The 19,986-nt window shown below is 37.6% G+C and overlaps 1 protein-coding gene across 4 annotated transcripts in view; it reads left to right on the plus strand.

Moving 5' to 3' along the window:
• TRAPPC8 (trafficking protein particle complex subunit 8) overlaps positions 1-19,986 on the plus strand; it is a 53,066-nt gene that overhangs the window by 23,571 nt on the left and 9,509 nt on the right. For all 4 annotated transcript variants that reach the window (XM_054284984.1, XM_054284985.1, XM_054284986.1 and 1 more), the window contains 15 exons: positions 96-227; positions 2,171-2,395; positions 3,400-3,508; positions 4,278-4,472; positions 4,661-4,791; positions 6,433-6,507; positions 7,193-7,319; positions 8,353-8,510; positions 9,285-9,727; positions 12,066-12,213; positions 13,452-13,548; positions 13,998-14,066; positions 14,184-14,224; positions 15,777-15,962; positions 16,462-16,563. In XM_054284984.1, coding sequence (XP_054140959.1) covers positions 96-227; positions 2,171-2,395; positions 3,400-3,508; positions 4,278-4,472; positions 4,661-4,791; positions 6,433-6,507; positions 7,193-7,319; positions 8,353-8,510; positions 9,285-9,727; positions 12,066-12,213; positions 13,452-13,548; positions 13,998-14,066; positions 14,184-14,224; positions 15,777-15,962; positions 16,462-16,563 — 2,238 coding nt within the window. The remainder of the gene's footprint in view (positions 1-95; positions 228-2,170; positions 2,396-3,399; positions 3,509-4,277; positions 4,473-4,660; positions 4,792-6,432; positions 6,508-7,192; positions 7,320-8,352; positions 8,511-9,284; positions 9,728-12,065; positions 12,214-13,451; positions 13,549-13,997; positions 14,067-14,183; positions 14,225-15,776; positions 15,963-16,461; positions 16,564-19,986) is intronic.

The raw sequence follows: 19,986 nt of genomic DNA on the forward strand, positions 1-19,986 counted from the left end.
CAACTTACTGTCCCTCTTAGCATTAAAACAAGGCATCTGTTACCTTTATGGTTTTATTCAACTCAGGCTAACTCTTCTTTTTTCCTTTTAAACAGGATTCAGATCTTCGCAGTGCACTCCTGTTGGAGCAGGCAGCCCATTGTTTTATAAACATGAAAAGTCCCATGGTTAGAAAGTTTGCATTTCATATGATATTGGCTGGCCACAGATTTAGTAAAGCAGGCCAGGTAAGTATTATCTTTCCACGTGGAAAATACGCCTGGTATAAGTTACTTTGTGTGTCATTAGTCTGGAAAAAGATGCTTATCTTCTGACACTTCTGTGCCAGTCTGCAATATTCTGTTTTGTAATCTTCTGTAAATGGTTTCTGGATTGATCACCCTAGCGTTTTACTTCTGTTTTTGAAGGAATGCTGAAGATCGCTGACTTGAAATTTAAGCGATGTGTGTTTTCATTTCTGGGTCTCATTTTATACACAGTAATTTTGCTTTTTTGGGCCAAGGAATATTTACTCCTGAGATAAGAGTGAATTGCGGGAGATAATTATTTGTTAAACTCAGCTTATTAGAATAGTAGCAAAATTTAGGTATTTGTTTTTCCTGGTGACTTGCATACATGTTCTGTATTGGAGATGCAGGTGTGTGAACAGTTACTCACAACTAACTAAAGTATCTCTGTTGCTGTTAGATTTAAGTGGCAATTAAAGCAATACAGATCAGATTGTTTTTACTCCCATTCACATTACTTTGCAGGCAACTCTAACGGTGGTAGATGAACTTCTTTGGATAGAACTTTTGTGCTTTGTTTCTGCATTAGTTGTGGGATATATTCTATAAAGATAGCTTGTGCTTGATTCCTGCTGGGGTTCTTATTGCAAGACAATAATACAGGAGAATCAAGGTGTCAAATTTCTGTTTTAAACAAAGCCCTGTGGTCTTGGCTGGGGATTTTCTCCCACCCTACCCAATCTCAGTCTCACTGTCCTGGTAAGGACTAGAAAAAGTATTTTTGCATTGCTGGCTTCTGTGATGTAAGGAATAGTAGGAGTACTTCACCCCCTCCTTGGTTTTCTCCATGCAACAATTTTCCTGTCTGTTGTTATGACAGAACAGTAATGGCAGGAAGCTATTGATCAGTTTTTCATGTTTTTATTCTTTTATACCCTGTTCCTTTGTCTAAGAAAGTGAATGCATTTTGTAAAGTTTTGACTTTGTGTAGCAGCTCTCTTCGCTGTTTGTGTCTAATATTTGTAGGGATTCTAGTTTCCAAGAAGTACTTTTTTAGTGTTACAGGAAATGTAGCTATTTTATTTTTCCTTAGAGGTATGAAACTATAAAATGGTACTGAAGAGAAATCAGCCAGGCTGTTTAGCTGCAGACCATAATACCATCTTTTAAAGTGTCACTAGTACATGCTGATGTTTAGGATTTGCTGCTTGTACTCTGCTGTCATCACCATATCATCGTGAGCGTATATTAGATTTTTTCCCCATTAGTGCTGTAAGTAAGGGAATGCTGTTGCCATTTTTTAGAAGCTGAGACTTAGCTGTACAGTGAATGTATATACAGCTGTTCAACACCTAGACTTGGGATTGAATGCCTGGGTCCTGTGCAGAAAGGAACTATGTAGCTTACTGGGATCAGTCCATCTATCTCCCAGTGGCTGATATGATGATTGGTAATTTTTCTTGTATGTAGGGCTGTGTTTTGTTGGATTTTTGTCCCAGATACGTATACTGAACAGCAGTTGGCTGAAAGTATCACACTGAAAGTTCAGTTCAGGTGGAATGAAATGTTTTCAATCTAGCTTATGTCCTGAGGCTTGGCAATAGAGCTCTGTAGACTTTAGCAGTCAGTCCTAAAGGAACTTCAAACACTGTTTTAAAAGTAATCTTTTCTTATTTGCTTTTCTAACTTACTACCTGTTACTATAGTCTTTGAAAATGTGAACTTAACCCGGAGGCCGGACTTTGTACTGTAGGAACAAGCACTTCGGTGCTTAGATTAGTATTGACCAGATTCTATGAGGCACAGTTCTGAAACATTACAGTTTGCACAGTGGCAGGGCTGTGGTAAAAAATACTTTTCTGACTTACTGTTCAGTCTTCCTAATGTTATAATTTCAGTCAGTGGATAACAGGAATATTTGACAATGACCTTTTTTCTTGCAGAAGAAACATGCCTTACGTTGCTACTGTCAAGCCATGCAGGTTTACAAAGGGAAGGGCTGGTCTCTTGCAGAAGACCACATTAACTTCACCATCGGTCGTCAGTCCTTTACGCTTCGTCAGCTGGACAACGCTGTGTCTGCCTTCAGACATATTTTGATCAATGACAGTAAACAACCTCCAGCTCAGCAAGGAGCTTTTTTAAGAGAATATCTTTATGTCTATAAGGTAAATGACTTCAGTGTCTCTGTTTCTTTTGAAATAAGTAATTTTATTACCACCAATTCTCTGTTAAATCATTAAATGATTTGCTGTTTTATCTGCTTTGTTCCAGAGTTTTTTGGTTTTTTTAAATCTATTTGATGTGTTCAGTTTTTTACTTCAGACTTCAAAAAATCTGCACATGCTGCATTTCATGTGTGTAGTGCTTTCACAGATGGGTATAAGTATGGGTTATTATCACAGTAGTGTATGTGTTTTTATTACAATAAAGTCGTCTTTTTGAGGGTCATAGCTGGATTGTAGTTGTGATAAGTTTCATAGTCTTTTAGAGGAAATGGGTCTGTTCTGTTTTGACCAATTTATAATGATTTTGAGGGCTTTTGATAATACATGTTTAATAAAGGCTAGATAGCTCTGTCATATAGTGAATTTCATTTTTTATTAAGGTTAGAATTTGTTGGATCAAGTGACTCATTGAGTTGTGTTTAAGTTCATGGGTGATTCTGGATTGCAGTATACTATATACATCATGGAGTGTGTAGTGCTGATATTGCCACACAATATGCAGCCATGTAGATACTGCCTTTTAAACCTTATGAACAGAATTTTTGAGGTGTTTAAGTTATGGCAGACCTTACTCAAAGGCTGGTAGTTGAATCCACAGCTCAGCTTGGTGAGAGTCTTGTTTAATGGTGTTGGGATAGTAAATATAGTTTATCAAATTCTGAGTTAGAGAATCAAGCTTTGCATCAAATAAAGCTCATAACAGCAATGCAATCATGGTAGTGATTAGATTTCAGGGTTAAAATAATTATTCTCCTTTTCTCATAAGGATTTCACAAACTTGAAACACCGATTAAGGAAAAAAAAAAAGTCGGACAGTTAATTGAAATTATTTATTCCATCTTAAAAGTACTCCCTGTTCAAACATTGAGTGTTTTTAACTTGACTTTATCATTCAACCATTGGTAATGTACATGACGTTCTGTTTTCTTGCTCCTTTGCTCCAGAATGCAACCCAGCTGTCACCTGATGGTCCCTTACCACAGCTTCCTTTACCATATATTAACAGCTCAGCAACTCGTGTTTTCTTTGGCCATGATCGACGACCAGCAGAAGGTCAGAAAATTTTAAGTAAACAGTTTCAAGTCCCTTTTTAAAAGAACCAAATTATGAGCAGGAGTTGGTGCCATTTAAAAGAAGTCTGCCACTATGTAAAACTAAAGTGACTAGGTAACTTAAAAATATTTCAAAAGAAAAGCTTGAGCTTGACATCTACTGGCTGGATGTTTTCAGACTTTCTGTGTAAACACGAAATCTGTGTGTGTGGTTGTGCAGACTGTCACTGTTTTTCACACCTGGAAAGCTTCAATGCAAGTCTGTAATGAACTTCATGAAAGGGATTATTATTGCTGTAGCAAATACTGGACGCTAGTGACAATGCTACAAATTAGCTTTACAGTTAACTTCCTCTAGGATGAAATATTTGGAGCACTCTGATTCCTGAGTGTGAAGAAAGCTGAGTGGGAATTCTTATATAATCCAAGGCTGTACTGTGGACTTGTATTCCGTTATAAAGTAGAAATGATCTGTAGCCTGGGTATACTATGTAGCATGCTAAAATCTTGGAATGCTGTGGTATCCAAATTGAACTATATTCAAATGAATCTCAGCGTTGTCTTCCATGTGTGCATTTCAAGCTCCTCTGCAATTCACTTTTTAAAATCAATTGTAGTATAAGAATTATAGTGACCTAGCATAGTATAAGAATTATAGTGACCTAGCACTTAAATATTTTAAGAACAGTTACCAAACTGCCAGTGCAGCCCTCTGATGCAGCTGTTGCACATCACTGTTCTCACCTTTAAGACCACCTTTCTCTGTGCAGGTGAGAAGCAGGCAGCTACGCACGTGAGCCTGGATCAGGAATATGACTCGGAATCATCCCAACAGTGGAAGGAGCTCGAGGAGCAGGTGGTGTCTGTTATAAATAAAGGAACAATACCTTCAAACTTTCAACCAACGCAGTTCTGTTTAAATCGCTACTCAGATAACTCCAAATTTCCGCTTGCTGTGATAGAAGGTAAAGTTAAGATTTTTAGACTTATGAAATAAACTGAGTTAGATAAATTTGTATGGATATTTCCTGTCTTATTAGAGATTTGAGCCAACATTCTTGTGCAAGTTGTTTGTACGTGAATACTCTGAGATAGCCTTCAGATTGTGATGGGGAAAGCCTGTTGTCATTATTTTCTTGCACTTTTTTGATAGAACCAATAACTGTAGAAGTGTCCTTCCGAAATCCTCTGAAAGTTCCGCTTCTTTTGACTGACCTTTCATTGCTGTGGAAGTTTCAACCTAAAGACTTCAGTGCGAAGCATGATGGAGAAACAAAAGAGCAGGTAAAGAAAGCTTCTTCCTTTTCCAACCCAAACAGCTGCAAGTATGGAGTATATATTGAGTATTCAAAATTCCAGAGTATGAAAACATTTAAGCATAAGCATTATACATGAAGGTTTAAGTGTAAACTAAAAAAAAAGGGAAGAAAAACAGTAGCTACTTAAACAATTTTATTGTAAAGCTGAATGCAAAACTAAATACTTCTAAGATTTCATTATATATGTACCACATCTATTTTGAGTCACATTAGCCTTGACTTGCAAATATGAGTGTCAGTAGGTAGATTATCAAATACCTTTTTCTTATTTGAGTTGTGGTACGTAGTGAAATGTGTGTTCTGAAAAACTGTGCTCATATAACATAGAAATATCTTAGTATCTTGATTAGAAGAGAAATGAAAACTTATTGTATTAAAAATTAATGTTTTGAATACTTTAGATGAGCTGTTGTGCTACCGTTTGACTTAATACTTCAACTAATGCTGCCAAAAGCTCTGATGGACTCTTGTCATATCCAGGTTTTAAAGGTTTTCATATATTCTAATATTGAGTAGCACAGTAAATTCCTAAATAATTTGTTTTCCTGGCCAAAACTTTGGGAACACAGGGATCTCTAAAGGTAGTGTAAGTATTTACCAGAGTTATAAACATGGTTCTACATAGTTTAAGTCTCAAGGCTTACCATACACTTTCCTGTCGGATTTTGGGGCTGTTTAGATGGTCTGGGAAAAGCCCAAGATGGCCTTGGGTCGCCCGCGCTCCAAAGGACGAGAAGAAACTTCAGATTTTTTCTCGGTCTCGGTGTTTATTAAATGCTTATCTAAAAGATTTTCTCTTGGCCTGACAGAGTTCTGCTCAGCAGTCAGCCATGGGCACACACTGAGAGCCCCTGGGGCGGCCACCTATCTTTATACCCAGAGTTACGTATACAATATTTATCATTTTTCTCCAATACCCTCTACCTTTATTAACCAGTGTTCCCCTAGTAAGGTCCAATCCCAGAGTGCCAACATCACCACAGAAGATGGAGGCCTAGAGGAAGAAGAAGAAGGAGAAGGGCACGCCCCAATTCCTCCATCTTACCTCTCTAGACCCCCCTGTACAGGAATCTTAAACCCTGTATCTCACACTCCAATTAACTTATCCCTTCACCATTCACCCCGGTGAAATCCTCCTATCCTCATACTGATGTCATCTCCCCTGTGGGATCAAAGTCCAGCCACCAGACATTTCTGGCAACATTCCAGGACTCCCAAGCCCCCCAGGGGTGGTCTCGTTCACCCTGCACCCCAGTTCTGAGAGACTGAGATCCCACACTTTCCCTTCTGTTCTGATCTGAACTGCTACTTTAATGATGTGATAAATACTTCTGTGAATATCCGTGAAACAGGCTGGGAATGGTTCCAATTTATAGTGCTAAATCTTAAATTTCTCTTAAATAAATGTTTACTGAGCTCTCAAGCTGCTTTTTTAATTTGTAAATGCGGAGAAGCTGAGCATGTAGCACTTGCTTTTCCAAACTGTTCGGAAATTTGTGTGATTTTTTTTTCCCCTTGAAGAAGGGGAAGGGTATTGGAAATATTATTTATGGCAGTTTCTCTGCCTAGGAGTAATAGTATCTAAAGAGCTGTTTCTTCTTTTCAGGGTACGTGTGATGAAGATATGGTAGGAACTGAAGCAATAGCAGAATTTTTAATTAATAGTGAGGAGACAAAAGTGGTAAGTACTATACTTTGTTTTAAAAAGTCTTTTCAGTATTGAACTTTAGTATGTATTTCAGACTTGTTATGATCTGAACTTAACATTAAACCGACAGTACACATGACTGAATCAGAAATTCCAGTACCTCATGTATCTTATCACTTTGTATAAATGTGACAGGACCAGAGACAGTGGGCACAAGAGGCTGCTCCTGAACATGAGGAAATGTTTATAACTTCATTTAGAACACTTAATTTTTTGTAAATGTGATGGTGCTTGAGCACATGGCACAGGCTGCCCAGAGAGATTGTAGAATATCCATCTTTGGAGATGTTCAGGGCCCTCTGGATGTGGTCCTTGGCAGCTGGCTCTAGATGGCCCTGCTTGAGCAGGCAAGTTGGGCACGATGATCTCCAGAAGTCCATTCCAGCTTCAGTCATTCTGTGATTCTGTTAATCACAGTGAAAGTTAACTTTAAGGAATTTTTTCTAATGTAATGAGCATTTCTCAGCTCTGAAGTGGTTTGGTAAATTCTGTGTATATGAAATTTTCAATCTAGTAAATGATCTATATTTACTGTTGCAGTTACAGCTGACACAGCTATAAAGTAAATGTAGCTATGAGTGTGTTTAGCAATTGGACATTTAACTGTAATACTTCTTTCTAGTAGCAACAACAACAAAAATTTAACATATCTCCACAGGCAAGACTAAAGCTCTTTCCCCATCAAACAGGGGAGCTACATATTCTGGGAGTCGTTTATAATCTTGGCAGTGTTCAAGGTGCTGTGTCATTAGATGGGATAGATCCTTCTATTGGATTACAGACAGGTAAGTGTATTATTACTTTAAATTGTGTGTTTCTGGAAGGAGGAGACATGGCTTCTGCACAGTAGAGCTAAATTCTAGTGTCCAGTGTTTAACTGTCATGATACAAGGCCTTCTGTCAGGTAGGGATGTAGAAATAAGAGAAACAAGTGAAATGGAAAAAGAACAAATTGGCTCTTGTAGGAATCCACAAGGAAGGATGCCAGATCCATACTTTACTTCTCCTTTAAAATGTGCTAAATTTTTGCAATTTTTGAATGTAAAAAACCAAAATGTAAATATTCCATCTATGCCGTGTTGAATCTATAACAACTTCCATTTACTCTCTTGCTGTTAATTTTTCTTCTGCATCTTTTTGCGTTGTTAACTTTCAACTTTTTGTCTAAATGTTGCACTGAAGTCCTTTTTATAGATTCCTAAATTTAAATTTGGCTGATAGCTTTTTTTTAGCACCTTGAATTCTCTTTCCTTTACATTACTATATAAATTGACAATTAACTGCATGCTACTTGATCTGTTTTGTTGAATCATTCATCTGAAATTGTCTTGCACGTGGTGAATTTAGTTGTTAGATGAAATGGAAATTAAAGCGTGTTTGAAAGAAATAGAAGCTTGTTTAGAGGCTGGAAACCTTTTCAATAAAAACCATTTGGAGAGTGGTAGCTGCCTTTAAAGGAAATAATCCTCTAAGTGACTTTACCAGCCTGGCAGAAATTGGGAAAGGAAATAAATGCCATCAGCTTCCTGCACTGTGTCTGCCGCTTCCCTTCCAGTTGTAGTCAAACTGTGGAAGGGCAGAATAAGCCCACAGCAATGGATAACTGGCTGTTGGAACTTGAGCCAGCCATGTGTTATGTGGCTGTAAGCTTTGAATAGTTCTTTGTTGGTGATGCTGCTTAATCAATGAAAACCGCATTGCATGATAAAAATTAACTTTTGAGATTGGATTGGGAGCTTTGGATCATTTCTTAGAGACAAAGTTAGAAATTACTTAAAAAAACCCAACTAAACAAAAGTTTAAAAACCTCTTTTTCAGGAAAGTTTGTTTCCAATGGGTTATCTGTACGAGGAAGACAAGATTTAGAAATCCAAGGACCTCGACTTAATAACACAAAAGAGGAAAAAACATCGATTAAATATGGACCCGATCGACGTTTAGATCCCATTATTACAGAAGAAATGCCTTTGTTAGAGGTATGTAGCTACTTCCTGTTGGCAGTACTGAGAAAATAGCTAAATGCAGTTTATAAATGCAATTCTAACAATGGTGGCTTGGATTTTGGTAATGCCTAATCTTTCCAGGTAATTTCTGATCTGTCGGTGACAAACTTGTGTGGGTTTTTTTTAATTGAAACTTGAAGCCTCAAAATTAGTATCCTTCTGAAATTGCTATATTCCCTTTAGAATTGTAGTTGGCAACACCTTTGGTAGCTTTGGTACTGAAGCTTTTTTCTATTTGCTTGCCATTCATCCAGAAAAGTTACTCCAGCTGGTTAATTAAAATACAGTGCTTTTTCTTTGCAGGGTTATTAAAATGGTAACTGGTTAATGATAGGGGCCTATAGAGTGGGATGGATCAGCTAGAAGGGACTGCAGTGATCATCCAGTCCAGCTGCCTGACCAAGTTACAGGATGTTAATGCCTCATCTAAATGCCTCATCTAAATGCCTCTCAAACAGTGTCAGGCTTGGGGCGTCAACCACCTCTCTGGAAAGCTATTCCACCCTTTTGGCCACCTTCTCCATACAGAAATGCATCTTAAAGTCCAGTCTAAACATCCCCTGGTGCAGCTTTGAGCCATTCCCACCATGTCTGATCAATAGATTTCAGGGTGAAGAGACCTCCCTCTTCACTTCCCCTCAGGAAGCTCTAGACAGCAGTAGAGTTTGTGTTAGTGGTTGTTTTCACAGCATTCCCAACTGGGCTCAGTGTTCAGGTTTTTATTTTTTCCTTTTCTCTCCCATACAGGTGTTCTTTATAAATTTTCCTACCGGGCTTCTCTGTGGAGAAATCAGAAAAGCGTATGTAGAATTTGTGAACGTAAGCAAGTGTCCTCTTACTGCACTGAAGGTCGTGTCCAAGCATCCAGAATTTTTCACTTTTGGTGGAAATACTGCTGCTTTAACACCACTAAGTCCTTCAGCCTCAGAGAACTGTAGTGCTTACAAGACTGTTGTGACAGACCCTACCTCTGTGCGAACAGCACTGCTGTCTTCAGCTTCTTCTGCAGACTTTGGGCTTGGCACGGGAGGTTCACCTGAAGTAATACAGGTTCCGCTTCCTGATGCTGTTCTTCTTCCTGGGGCTTCAGTGCAGCTGCCAATGTGGTTACGGGGACCAGATGAAGAAGGTGTTCATGAAATTAACTTCTTGTTTTACTATGAAAGTATTAAAAAGCACTCAAAAATGTGGTAAGTTCTTCTAAGCTACCTTCTCTGTCATGCTTATTAGATTCTGTGATTTTGTGGTTGTAATGGTAAAAGTAAATATTACTGACTTTCTCCCAGTCTCTCTGATGATGTGAAAATGCCCCATTATCTGCTATTCTAAGCAATATTTTTTCCACTATATGATCTAATATCCATAGGAAATTGTGTAGCCTATGCTACTTTTATTGAAGTAGTAAATACTAAATTATTAAAATAAATTAATAGAAGGTGAGTTAATGGAATTCTGTTATAACAACCTTTATTTGTATTTAGTTCCTCTGGAACCATATTGTTCTGAGGTATAGGGTGAAAAATCATAACCTAATTGGTTTCTCATTTTATAAAACAAAATCTTGTCTGCATTGAATGAAAGGTTTTGTTCTTAGTTAAAATTTGGTTAGTAATTGTATTGTGATGAAGGATATTCTCTTTCCAGAGGTTAAATACCAAGTTTGATTTGCACACTGTTGTATAGTTCCTTTTTGGACCATCTTGAGAGAGTCCACAGTCAAGTTTGACACAACAAGCTAAAACAGCCCCAAGAAATTCATTCACCACTTCCTGTGGACAGGCAGGTTTTCAGAAAAGGGAGGTTCCGTCACATTTAAAGATTACTTGGCAAGTAATCATCAGAGCCTGCTTTCTCCTTTTCCCTGTTGTTGTTGCTGAGCATAACGCCATATGGTATGGAATATCCTGTTGGTCAGCTGGGGGTCAGCCATCCCAGTGTGTCCCCTCCCGGCCTTTTATGTAGCCCCAGCCTGCTTGCTGGTGGGGTGAGGTGAGGAGAGAAAAGGCCTTGATACTGTGCAAGCCCTTCTCAACAACAACAAAAACATTCCTGTGTCAACACTATTTCTAGCACAAATCCAAAACATGGCCACTTACTGGCTACTGTGAAGAAAATTAACTGTCCCGGCCTAAACCTGCACACTTGGTGTCTGCACCAGGATTACTTCAGATAAACTCTAGTAAGATGGATTGAATGTCTTCTTGTGGCTGAAGCTTGTTTTCTAGGCTCGTTCCAAGAGAGAAACAAAGTTGTACTGTGAGGCTGGTTTGGGGTGTAAACCAAAGCAGAGTAAGTTCAAGATGGTTGAGAGAGTGGATCGGTAGCACATTCTCAAAACTGAAGTAATGTAAATGCACCCTTGCTTTAGATTTTTCTGTAGCTTCTATAATATCAAAGTTACTATTTCATTTGGTTTTAAGCTAGTCTGTAGGAATAGGGAATTTGTCCCCTTAGAACTCATAGTATTCAGAAATGGAGGTGTCTGAGAGATGGAAGAGGGTTGTTTGAGTAATGTACTTGTTCCTTACTGTACTGAAGTTTTGAGGGGAACTTAAGGGAACTGCTCTGGTTTGAGTGCTCTTTGTAGATGGAGCATAGCTTTTAAGTGTTGAAAAAATTATGTGATTTGTACCACTTGAAAGCTATACAGGTATCTGTATATCTGAACATTAACTGCAAAACTCAAAAGTTTCTTCTGTAATTGTGACATTGTGAAGCAAAGTTTAGGAAGCCACTGATTTTTCCCTCCCAAAACCAAGTGTCACATGATGTTTTAATATATTCAGTAGGTAATGCATATCAAACTTCTACATGCCTCTAAAGTGTTTCCAAGTGGAAGTTATGGTAGCCAAAAGCTTCTACATTGGAGAAGCTCAAGTGTTTTGATGGCAGCTACAAATGGAATTGTAAAGATTAATTCATCTTTAAAAAAGCAGGAAGATAACTTTCACAAAGGGACTGCTCTCCTGGAGGTTGAGCATGCCTGGAAGTAGGCAGGGTAGCTGTGGTTTGATTCTCTGTTTTAAAAGTCTCTTTTCAGGAAAATTTATTGAATGCAGTGGTATTCTAAGTGCTTTTTAGGAAATATTTATGGCAAGAGATGTGACTAAGTAGTGGTCTTTCTCTCACTTATTTACTCAGAAACTGTTTTCCTTAGCATTTGGTGGCATTAAATAGCTTAATGATATGCGTGCCAATACATGTGTGTTTGCTTTCACTCTGCCAGTTGTCTTACATCTGAAACATTTCTGAAGTGTTTTCCCTCATGGTAACACCTGAACCTTTTTCTCCAGTGTTTCACACTGACTTAGACTGCGTGTTCAAAGAGCACCTACCCATGCAGCAAGATGGTTAAAAATAAAGTAGGTTTGATAGGGTATCTTTGGTACTTGGAATGAACAAATTGTCTAATGGCCTTAATACTGACAGACATAAAAGCTAAATTTCTTGATGTCGTGTTCTGGGCTGTCCTGGTTGTTCAAAATGTTGTCTTTTTTTTTCTTTTCTGTTCACTCCTCCCTTTCCTAGTCACAGAGTATTAAGGCACACTGCAGTTATTTGTACCAGTCGGTCTCTGCACATTCGGGCTACTGTCTGCAGGAGTAATGCACTTGGGGATGAAGAAGGCAGAGGGGACAACATGTTGCTCTTTGTGGATGTAGAAAATATCAATACTGTAAGTTCTTATTTGTATTAATAATAATAGTACTGTCCTGAAGCTCAGCAGATATGAACCAAGACTCAAGTTTTTCTACAGTAACTTTGCAAACAAAAAAAACCCCAAAACCTTGCATATTTGATCATTCAGTTACTGTTGGAAAAAGTATTAATATGAAGTTATATCCTAACTCTCTGGAAGTCTCCTATACTAATCATATTGCAAGACTATAGTTCATAGTGTTTTGAGGAAGATTTATTCCAAATTGATGAGTGTTCTTGGTCTCAGCTTCCAAGGTTGTCTTATTCAGAACTGTGTCCCCTTTCAGTGGAAACACTGGTAGAATTAGTGGTAATGTCAAAGTCAGAATTTAAGCTCCAATTTGAACGAAGTTTCTCTGTTTACATTTATCACCAAACTATAAAGACATTTTTACTAATATAATCCTAATACACATATGTCTGTTGACTTAAAGCAGATTAAAATACTCAGTTTTTCAAACATGCTAATTTAAATTTACTCATTTTTTTGGCAAAGCTGCTCCCATTTTTTCAGTCACAAAGCAAGGTAACTGAATTGTCTGTTCATAGAATTTATAGACACTTAGTTGGTAATGGAACCACTGAGCTGATTTGTCATTTTCTTTTAAAGGTGTGTACGCTCTGGTTTTTTTCTTCATTTACTGAATATTGTCCACTCCTTTAAGGAGAGCGAAATGTTTTTATAAAGGACGTACCAAGTTAACAGTGTGAATCTTATTTTTCTACCACCACCTCACTCTTTACAAGAAAGGAAGCCAACTCCAAAAGCTACATTTTATTGTATATATATGTAAACCCAAAACAGATCTTGAGTTTCTAGGATTTATGATATAGCAATGCTCCTAAAGTAATCCCAGAAACTAAGCAGCCTTGTGGACAGTGTTCTGCATTGGAGTTAAAAAGCCTAGTTTTTGTTAAAGTTGTTCTTAATCTAAAATACCAGCTTGTGAGTCTTTTTCTGGGGAATCCTTATTTCCTCTTTGTGTGGCTTTGTTTACTGGAATTGGAAGTTGCTGTGATCTGGGACTGTTGCTTTACTTTACAATGGGTCTTACATCTCTCCTTGTCTCTAAGTACTGTGTGTTATGAGTGGTGTGAATAATGAGTTAAATTAAGATTCTAACAGTGCCACCTTGCAGTGAACACTTACTGTGCAATGTAGCACATCACAGTTGTGACTGGTTTTCTTTGACATAACTTTTGTCTGTTTCATAGAGTGAGACGGGTGTTAAGGAATTTCATATAGTGCAAGTTTCAAGCAATAGCAAGCACTGGAAGCTTCAAAAATCTGTTAACATCTCTGGAGACAAAGGTGTGTATCTTTATCACCAAAATGATGGCAAGTCTAGCTTCTGGCTGATAAAAATTGTTAAAAGAATCTTACAAGGAACTGAATTTGGCTTTTAGAATAATTAGTTTGAAATAACTTTGTCCATTCCAAAAATAGTAAAGCCCTTCTTTTGTTATATTTCAAGAAATATATATACACAGATAACTTATTCAGACTTAATGAATTTTAAAAGCAAACTTAATTTACAGGTAAATTATTTCTGTGATGTAGAGAAATCTATGTGTGGGGTGGCTGATAACTTTCCTCACAAGAAATATGGTTGTGTTGTGTGCCATTGCTATGCCTGATTAGCTGTGCTTGTTGGGTGTCATCTGTTTGTTTCCTGTTTGTGAATGTTCAAGACTTTTGTCTAAGGGACTCTGATTATGCTGAGAGTGAATAAAAAAAATCTTGCCACCTTTTTCTTTCAGATACTAAACTGGCTAGCAGAGAGCGAGCGAAATTGTGTTTTAAAGCAGTGAGATGCAAAAACTCAGAAGGTAGGTTTTTTCCTGAATGTGGGAACTTTTTGAAACAAGATACTCTTTTGGATACTGTATGCTGAAGTTGTGACTTCTCATTATGCTAAAACAGTGCTTTCTCTTTTTATCCCTTAGAAAATTACACATTTGCAGATATTGTCTTTGGAAATGAACAGGTAGGTGGATGGGTACAACGGCATATTTTCTTTTGTAAGGTGTCCCTATCATGTGACAGGACAAAGTGGTAAGGTAACTTAGGCTGGCTTGTAGTCAGGAATATTAGGATCCCAGCTCCATAGCTGAACTACTTTGGAATTACATTACAATGCTGGCTTTTTTGCTAATACTTTTCCTTCCTTTTCAGCTCTTTGGAGTAGTTATTTTAAATGTGTCCCAGGCCTCTAGTTTTCTAGTAGAGGCTTGCAGATATTAGATTCTTGTTCTTAATTATACTTTTACTAAGACAGGCTAAAAATTCTAGTTACAACTTATTTGAAAAACTGGAAAACTAATGGATGTTAGTTCCAGAATTTCAAAACTACTACAGGAGGTTGCCGTGAATTCAAGGAGTCTGTTTGATTTTTCTAGAAGTTTAGGATTCTAGACTACCGTGCTCTTCTAATCTTTTTTAAACACACAGATATTGAATAATCCTCTCAGTAAATGATCTTGATACAACAAATGCTTTCTCAAAACCTGAGGAAAGTAGGCCTCTTGCATTAGGTCATTAATTTGCATAGTGGATTTAGTCAGTTGAATGACAGATTGCTTATTTTATGCTGAGCATACATTTTTCCTGTATTGAGCTTTTAAAGCCAAAGAAAACCTATTCACTGCCATTTAATTTCATAGGCATATAAATTGAAGTCAGGACTAAAAATCTGAGGTAGATGATACTTATGTGCATTTTAAAGTTGGAATCTGAGCTACAGGAGCTTGAGCTTTCCTTGGGAGCATTTTATTACAGTGGAAAGATGGGGAAGGAGTCCTCCCTTCTGAGCAGTGTCTCCAAAGGTGGATTTTCTCCCTGGGTATCAGCATTCTGCTGGTGCAATAATTATCAACTTTGCAACAGCATATTCTGGAAAAGCTAGCAATTGTGAAAGGAAGGGGTTGCAAAGCCAAGTTCCTTGCTTATCTTGTTGCATCCAACAGGACACAGTATCATTGCTCTTAGAAACCAGTTTCTTTGCCAGGCTTTTGGTGTTGGAAGAGCTTGGTACACATGACAGCACAGTGTTTCTGTTTGTGCCTTGTATCTGTGGGTATGTGCTGTGCACATCTATTATCTCTGCTATTGCTAGCAAAATGTATGTTTCTAACTTAGGTAAATAATTCTAGCTAAGCTGAGGAAAATATTAGTAAGCAAAAATTACTTTTGTGTGACTTAGTTGGATGCTGCAGTTCTCTTTAATAGATTTGATATATCACAGTAGACTGCTTTGTGGTAATAATCAAAGCTCCTATTTCCAAGTTTGGTATTTGTATTTCTAAACTAGCAAGTTATAGCACTGTGTTCCCTATATTACCTTTAGCAGCCCTTTAGCTATTCTGATCTCTAACAGGTCAGGCACAGAAACCAATGTGTCTGGCATCCTGTAGCTTTGCAAAGGGAAGCCCACTGGGATAATGGAACTGAAATGCTGCAATGATGAGCTAGCTCTGTTAGAGCAACTTGAGTCAGCTCACATCCTGTTCTCAACACTTTCTTCTTTTTTTCTCTTGTAGATAGTAAGTTCAGCCAGTCCTTGTGCAGACTTTTTTTTCCAAAGCTTATCCTCTGAATTTAGAAGAACACATGTGCAATCTCATACTCATGCATCTCAAAGGGCAGTGAAACAATCGTTTGATGAAACAGTGAGATTGATACAAAAATGCAGTGAAGTTGATTTGAACATTGTGGTACTGTGGAAGGTAAGTATGGTTGTGGCCTTTGTGGTAATTTGGGCATGAAACATTACAGTTAGAAAATAATTTTATGTGGTATCCTGAACTGTCAGGCATATACATATGGAATTTATGGGTGAATTTTTTTTCCTGAAAACAATCAAACAAGCTATAATGATGCCAGCAGCAAAGATTAGTCTTAGTATCTATTACTGTAATAAGTGTCCCTACATTACTCTGGATGCACCCAGTTCTTCTAATCTCTCTTTTAAAAGAGAAAATTACAAAATCTTAAACTAAGAGACTTATTAATGCTTGATCTTACAGAACTGTAAGAGCAACCCAGTCTGTTTTGAAGAAGAGTCTCATTTGAAGCAGTGGAAATTAGCAGAAATATGTCATGCTAGCCTATAAGTTTTGATCAATACAGCATGTTCCACCTAAGTTAGGGAGCAGTCAGTAATTCTGTGTTATGACTCCTGTGATAGTTTCTGGTCTGCAAATGTCTTTGTATTATGTTCTGTAGGCATATGTTGTGGAAGACAGCAAGCAGCTTATTTTGGAGGGCCAGCATCATGTTACCCTTAACACTGTTGGGAAGGAGGCCTTTTCATTTCCTCAGAAGCAGGTAATCTGCTGTGAAGTTTTCCTTTACAATTGCTTCTTGCTGTAAATAGACTTGTTGAATTCCCTAGTATGTAAGTGAAAGCTTTTGTAGAATCTTAACATTAGATATGTGTTATTACTAAATAATTCAGACTGACAAACTCCAGGTTTGCTTAGTCCTCTGTATTGAACTAGCCAGGCCCAGTTGAAACATGAGAAAAGCAATATGCAGGTAAGCATGTTGATGAGCTGTTGTTGAGGTAAACTCTTCTTGGGGTTTCAGGTAGAACTAGAAACTTGTTAATGGCATGAAAGGTAATGATTATTACATAAAAAAGTTAATAGTAAAATGGTGAAGTTTCTAGTTGTTTTGCTTGATGAAAGAAAACAGCATCTGTAAGAAACTGGTGGGTGTCTTCTGGTACATGAATTGATAACAACTATCGAAGTTACAGATAAGGTTCTGTAAAAATGTCTGTACTAAATGCAGTTTATGTGGATGAAGAAGACTAATGTTCAGAATTAGAGGAAATACGTCTTGTGCTTGTTTAGACTTCTCCTGAGCAGCATATTGCTGTTCCCTCTTGTTTTGGTGCCATGCTTAATATTTTTACCAATATTGCAAACATAATATATAGCTTTTAGTGAGCTCCTAAAGTTGCAGCAAAGAGTACTATGTACTGATTTTGTCAAGAAAACAATACAGAACAAATGTCTTCCTATAAATGCCGTGCTATAATGCAGGTAGTGAATTACTCTGAAGCTGTGCATTTGGCTTTGGTTCGTCAGCCTTTAAGTGTTTGTACATTGCTAAGATAATTTTTTCCACTTAGTTATTTGTGCTATGAAATAAATGGGAATTGGCACACGTGCTCTAGCTATGCTGAGGAGTACAAGAGGCTGTATTAATCTAATGACAACTGCCCCCTCAGGTATTCCTTTCCCTGTCTTAATGTATATGTAGAACAGTAGATCACACTGTAGACATCTAAGGTTAGGAGACACAATACTGTGAGCTTCTGATTTCATCAAGTTCTGATTCTCAAATGAATAGGAAGAGAAAATAGAAATTAATCACATCTGCATCCTAAAATAAACAAATGACTGAATGGTATGGGTAGAAATTCACATTTCTTGTAGACTGGAACTCTATATCACAGTCAATTTCAAATTAAAGAAATTGATCCTGCTGCTAGCATCAAGGAGGATCTGTATGTACTCTCAATGCTTTTTGAATATATGCTACTGTATTAGCATTCTCTGTCTAAAATCTATTTCTAATCAGGTTTTATTACATCTGTCTTCGTATAGATTGTACATTGATTATTGTATTCACCTCATTAAACATGAGGAGCGCACTTCTTTTGAAGCATTCTGTAATTTGGTTGGGAGCAAGAAAGCATCTGCATTGTCATGCAGTTGAGATCTGCTATAAGAGTAATTGGTTGTTGAGGTTTTTTAAATAAACGTGTAAATTCTGTGTCCTCATGATAACCAAAGCCCAGAGTTAGCATAGATTTTAAGAACCTGTGATCTCAGGACTGCTAAGAATTGAGAAATTGCATACCCTCAGATACTACTTTATTTAATTGGCTCATAATAGTGTGGGGAGAGCAGATAGACTGCTCTGAGGTGGGAGGTGAGGTGTAACAATTAATTGATTTGAGACTTTGCAGCAGTTTGCTTCATTCAGTCCACATTTCAGAATTAAAAGACTCCCCAAAATAGAATTAAATTAGGCTAGATATAGAAAATAATGTACTTAATCTCTTAAGAGCTGTATATTGTTTTTGAATTATGTTGCTCTTTTAAAGTAACACAAGCAGTGAAAAGCTGGGGGGGCAGTGGTAGAAAATCCCAAACTCAAACGCTACCTCTAATTTAGTATTTTCAGTGTATAATTTTGTCTTATAAGCCTGTATTTATTCTCTTAAGTCATGAGCAGGGTTGGAAAATACTCTAGATTGTTTCTGATTTGCCTTGTGCCGACAGTATTGAAGTTGGTTGTTTTCTGAGGACTGAACAGCAGAGGGAGATGGAGGTGCATGCTTTTTACCAGCACATGTGGGTAACCAGTTCATAAATGATAGAGGGCTGCTCTGATCTGGGGGGAAAAAAAAAAAATTCCTGACTCTGAACAGGGCGTCACCTAGGATGCAAGAGTCCACTGTCTGCATTTATTGCTGAGTTTTGTTTGTTGCTTCTCTACAGTGACTTTCTTCTTGACTTCCTTAGTTTCGTGCTGTTGTATGCAGCAAAGGAGTTTTTGTCTGTCTGGCAGACACAGACAATTATCCCCAGCCCAAGAACAGTCATACAGTGGACACTGATGAAACATGAACAAAATTCCTCTCTGCCCCCCCCCCCTTTATTTCTTTTAGTCCTCTGAGAAATGGCTCAGATCTTAGCCAAGTTAATCAAACAACTCTGTTGAACAAAATGAGATCACTTACTTATATTTTGGTCAGATTCTCTGTACTGGTTAGCTTCTGCTACATTGTCATTTGTGGTGTATCTCAGATTAACTCTTTGCCAGCTTCTAAATATGTAGTTTGGATTCACGGAAGCTTCTACTACTGTTCAGGGAAACAAAGCTTCAGTAAAGCACTGTAGTGAAGAACAGGAGATAAACATAACAGCGCTGAAAAATATCTAAGTTGTTCCAGCAGTTGCTGGTAGATTGGTAGCTGGGTGAACTGGCATAAATTCATCCTCATATGTCTGTAAGGTGTTAGACTGCTGACTGAGGCATGGTGGTGGGTGGTTACTTCTGCTTGGGTCCTTGTGGGACATTTAATGCACAGCAGGGATGTGGAACAGGCAGCAGGGTGCAATTATTCCCGTACCACAGTAGCATAACTTGCTATAGTATTTGATAAAACCAAGATATAACTTCTGGTTACAGTGGGGCTTGGGGAAAGGCTGAAATGCTTTTCTGGCTAAAATTTCTGTATGTACCAACATATTAAAAAGGTAAGCAGCAGTAAAATTTTATACAATTTTTTTTGATGCTCAAGTTCATGTGCTCCCTTTTCTTCCCATGTTTGTTCAAAATAGAATTAGAGATACTAATTCTTTTTCATTCCAACCACTACAATAGCTATGACTTTAAAGCTGGTTTTCTGCCACTAATAGAGATGTTTATTGTTGCTGTTTTCACTAGAGTTTTTTTGTATAACAAAATAGCACTACTTGAGCATAGGCTACTGGACAGCGTAGACCTACCAGGAGATGTGACAATCTACTTACACTTTTATGTTCTACAAGTTTGGAGTCATAACGTGCAGTGTGCTGAAGGAACACTTACAGAATATTGACTTTGTTAAAGTGTTCATGTGTTTCATATAAAAATCTCTCTGGATTATATGGAAAACATTTATCTTCTTATCCTTCCTCTCATTTGTATTTTTGAAAAAATATCCTTTGGCTAAAAGTAGGGGAAAAA

Source organism: Melozone crissalis, unplaced genomic scaffold (assembly GCF_028551555.1).
Source record: "Melozone crissalis strain CALT ecotype California unplaced genomic scaffold, PUWL_Pcris_2 ptg000042l_1, whole genome shotgun sequence".
Lineage (NCBI taxonomy): Eukaryota > Metazoa > Chordata > Aves > Passeriformes > Passerellidae > Melozone > Melozone crissalis.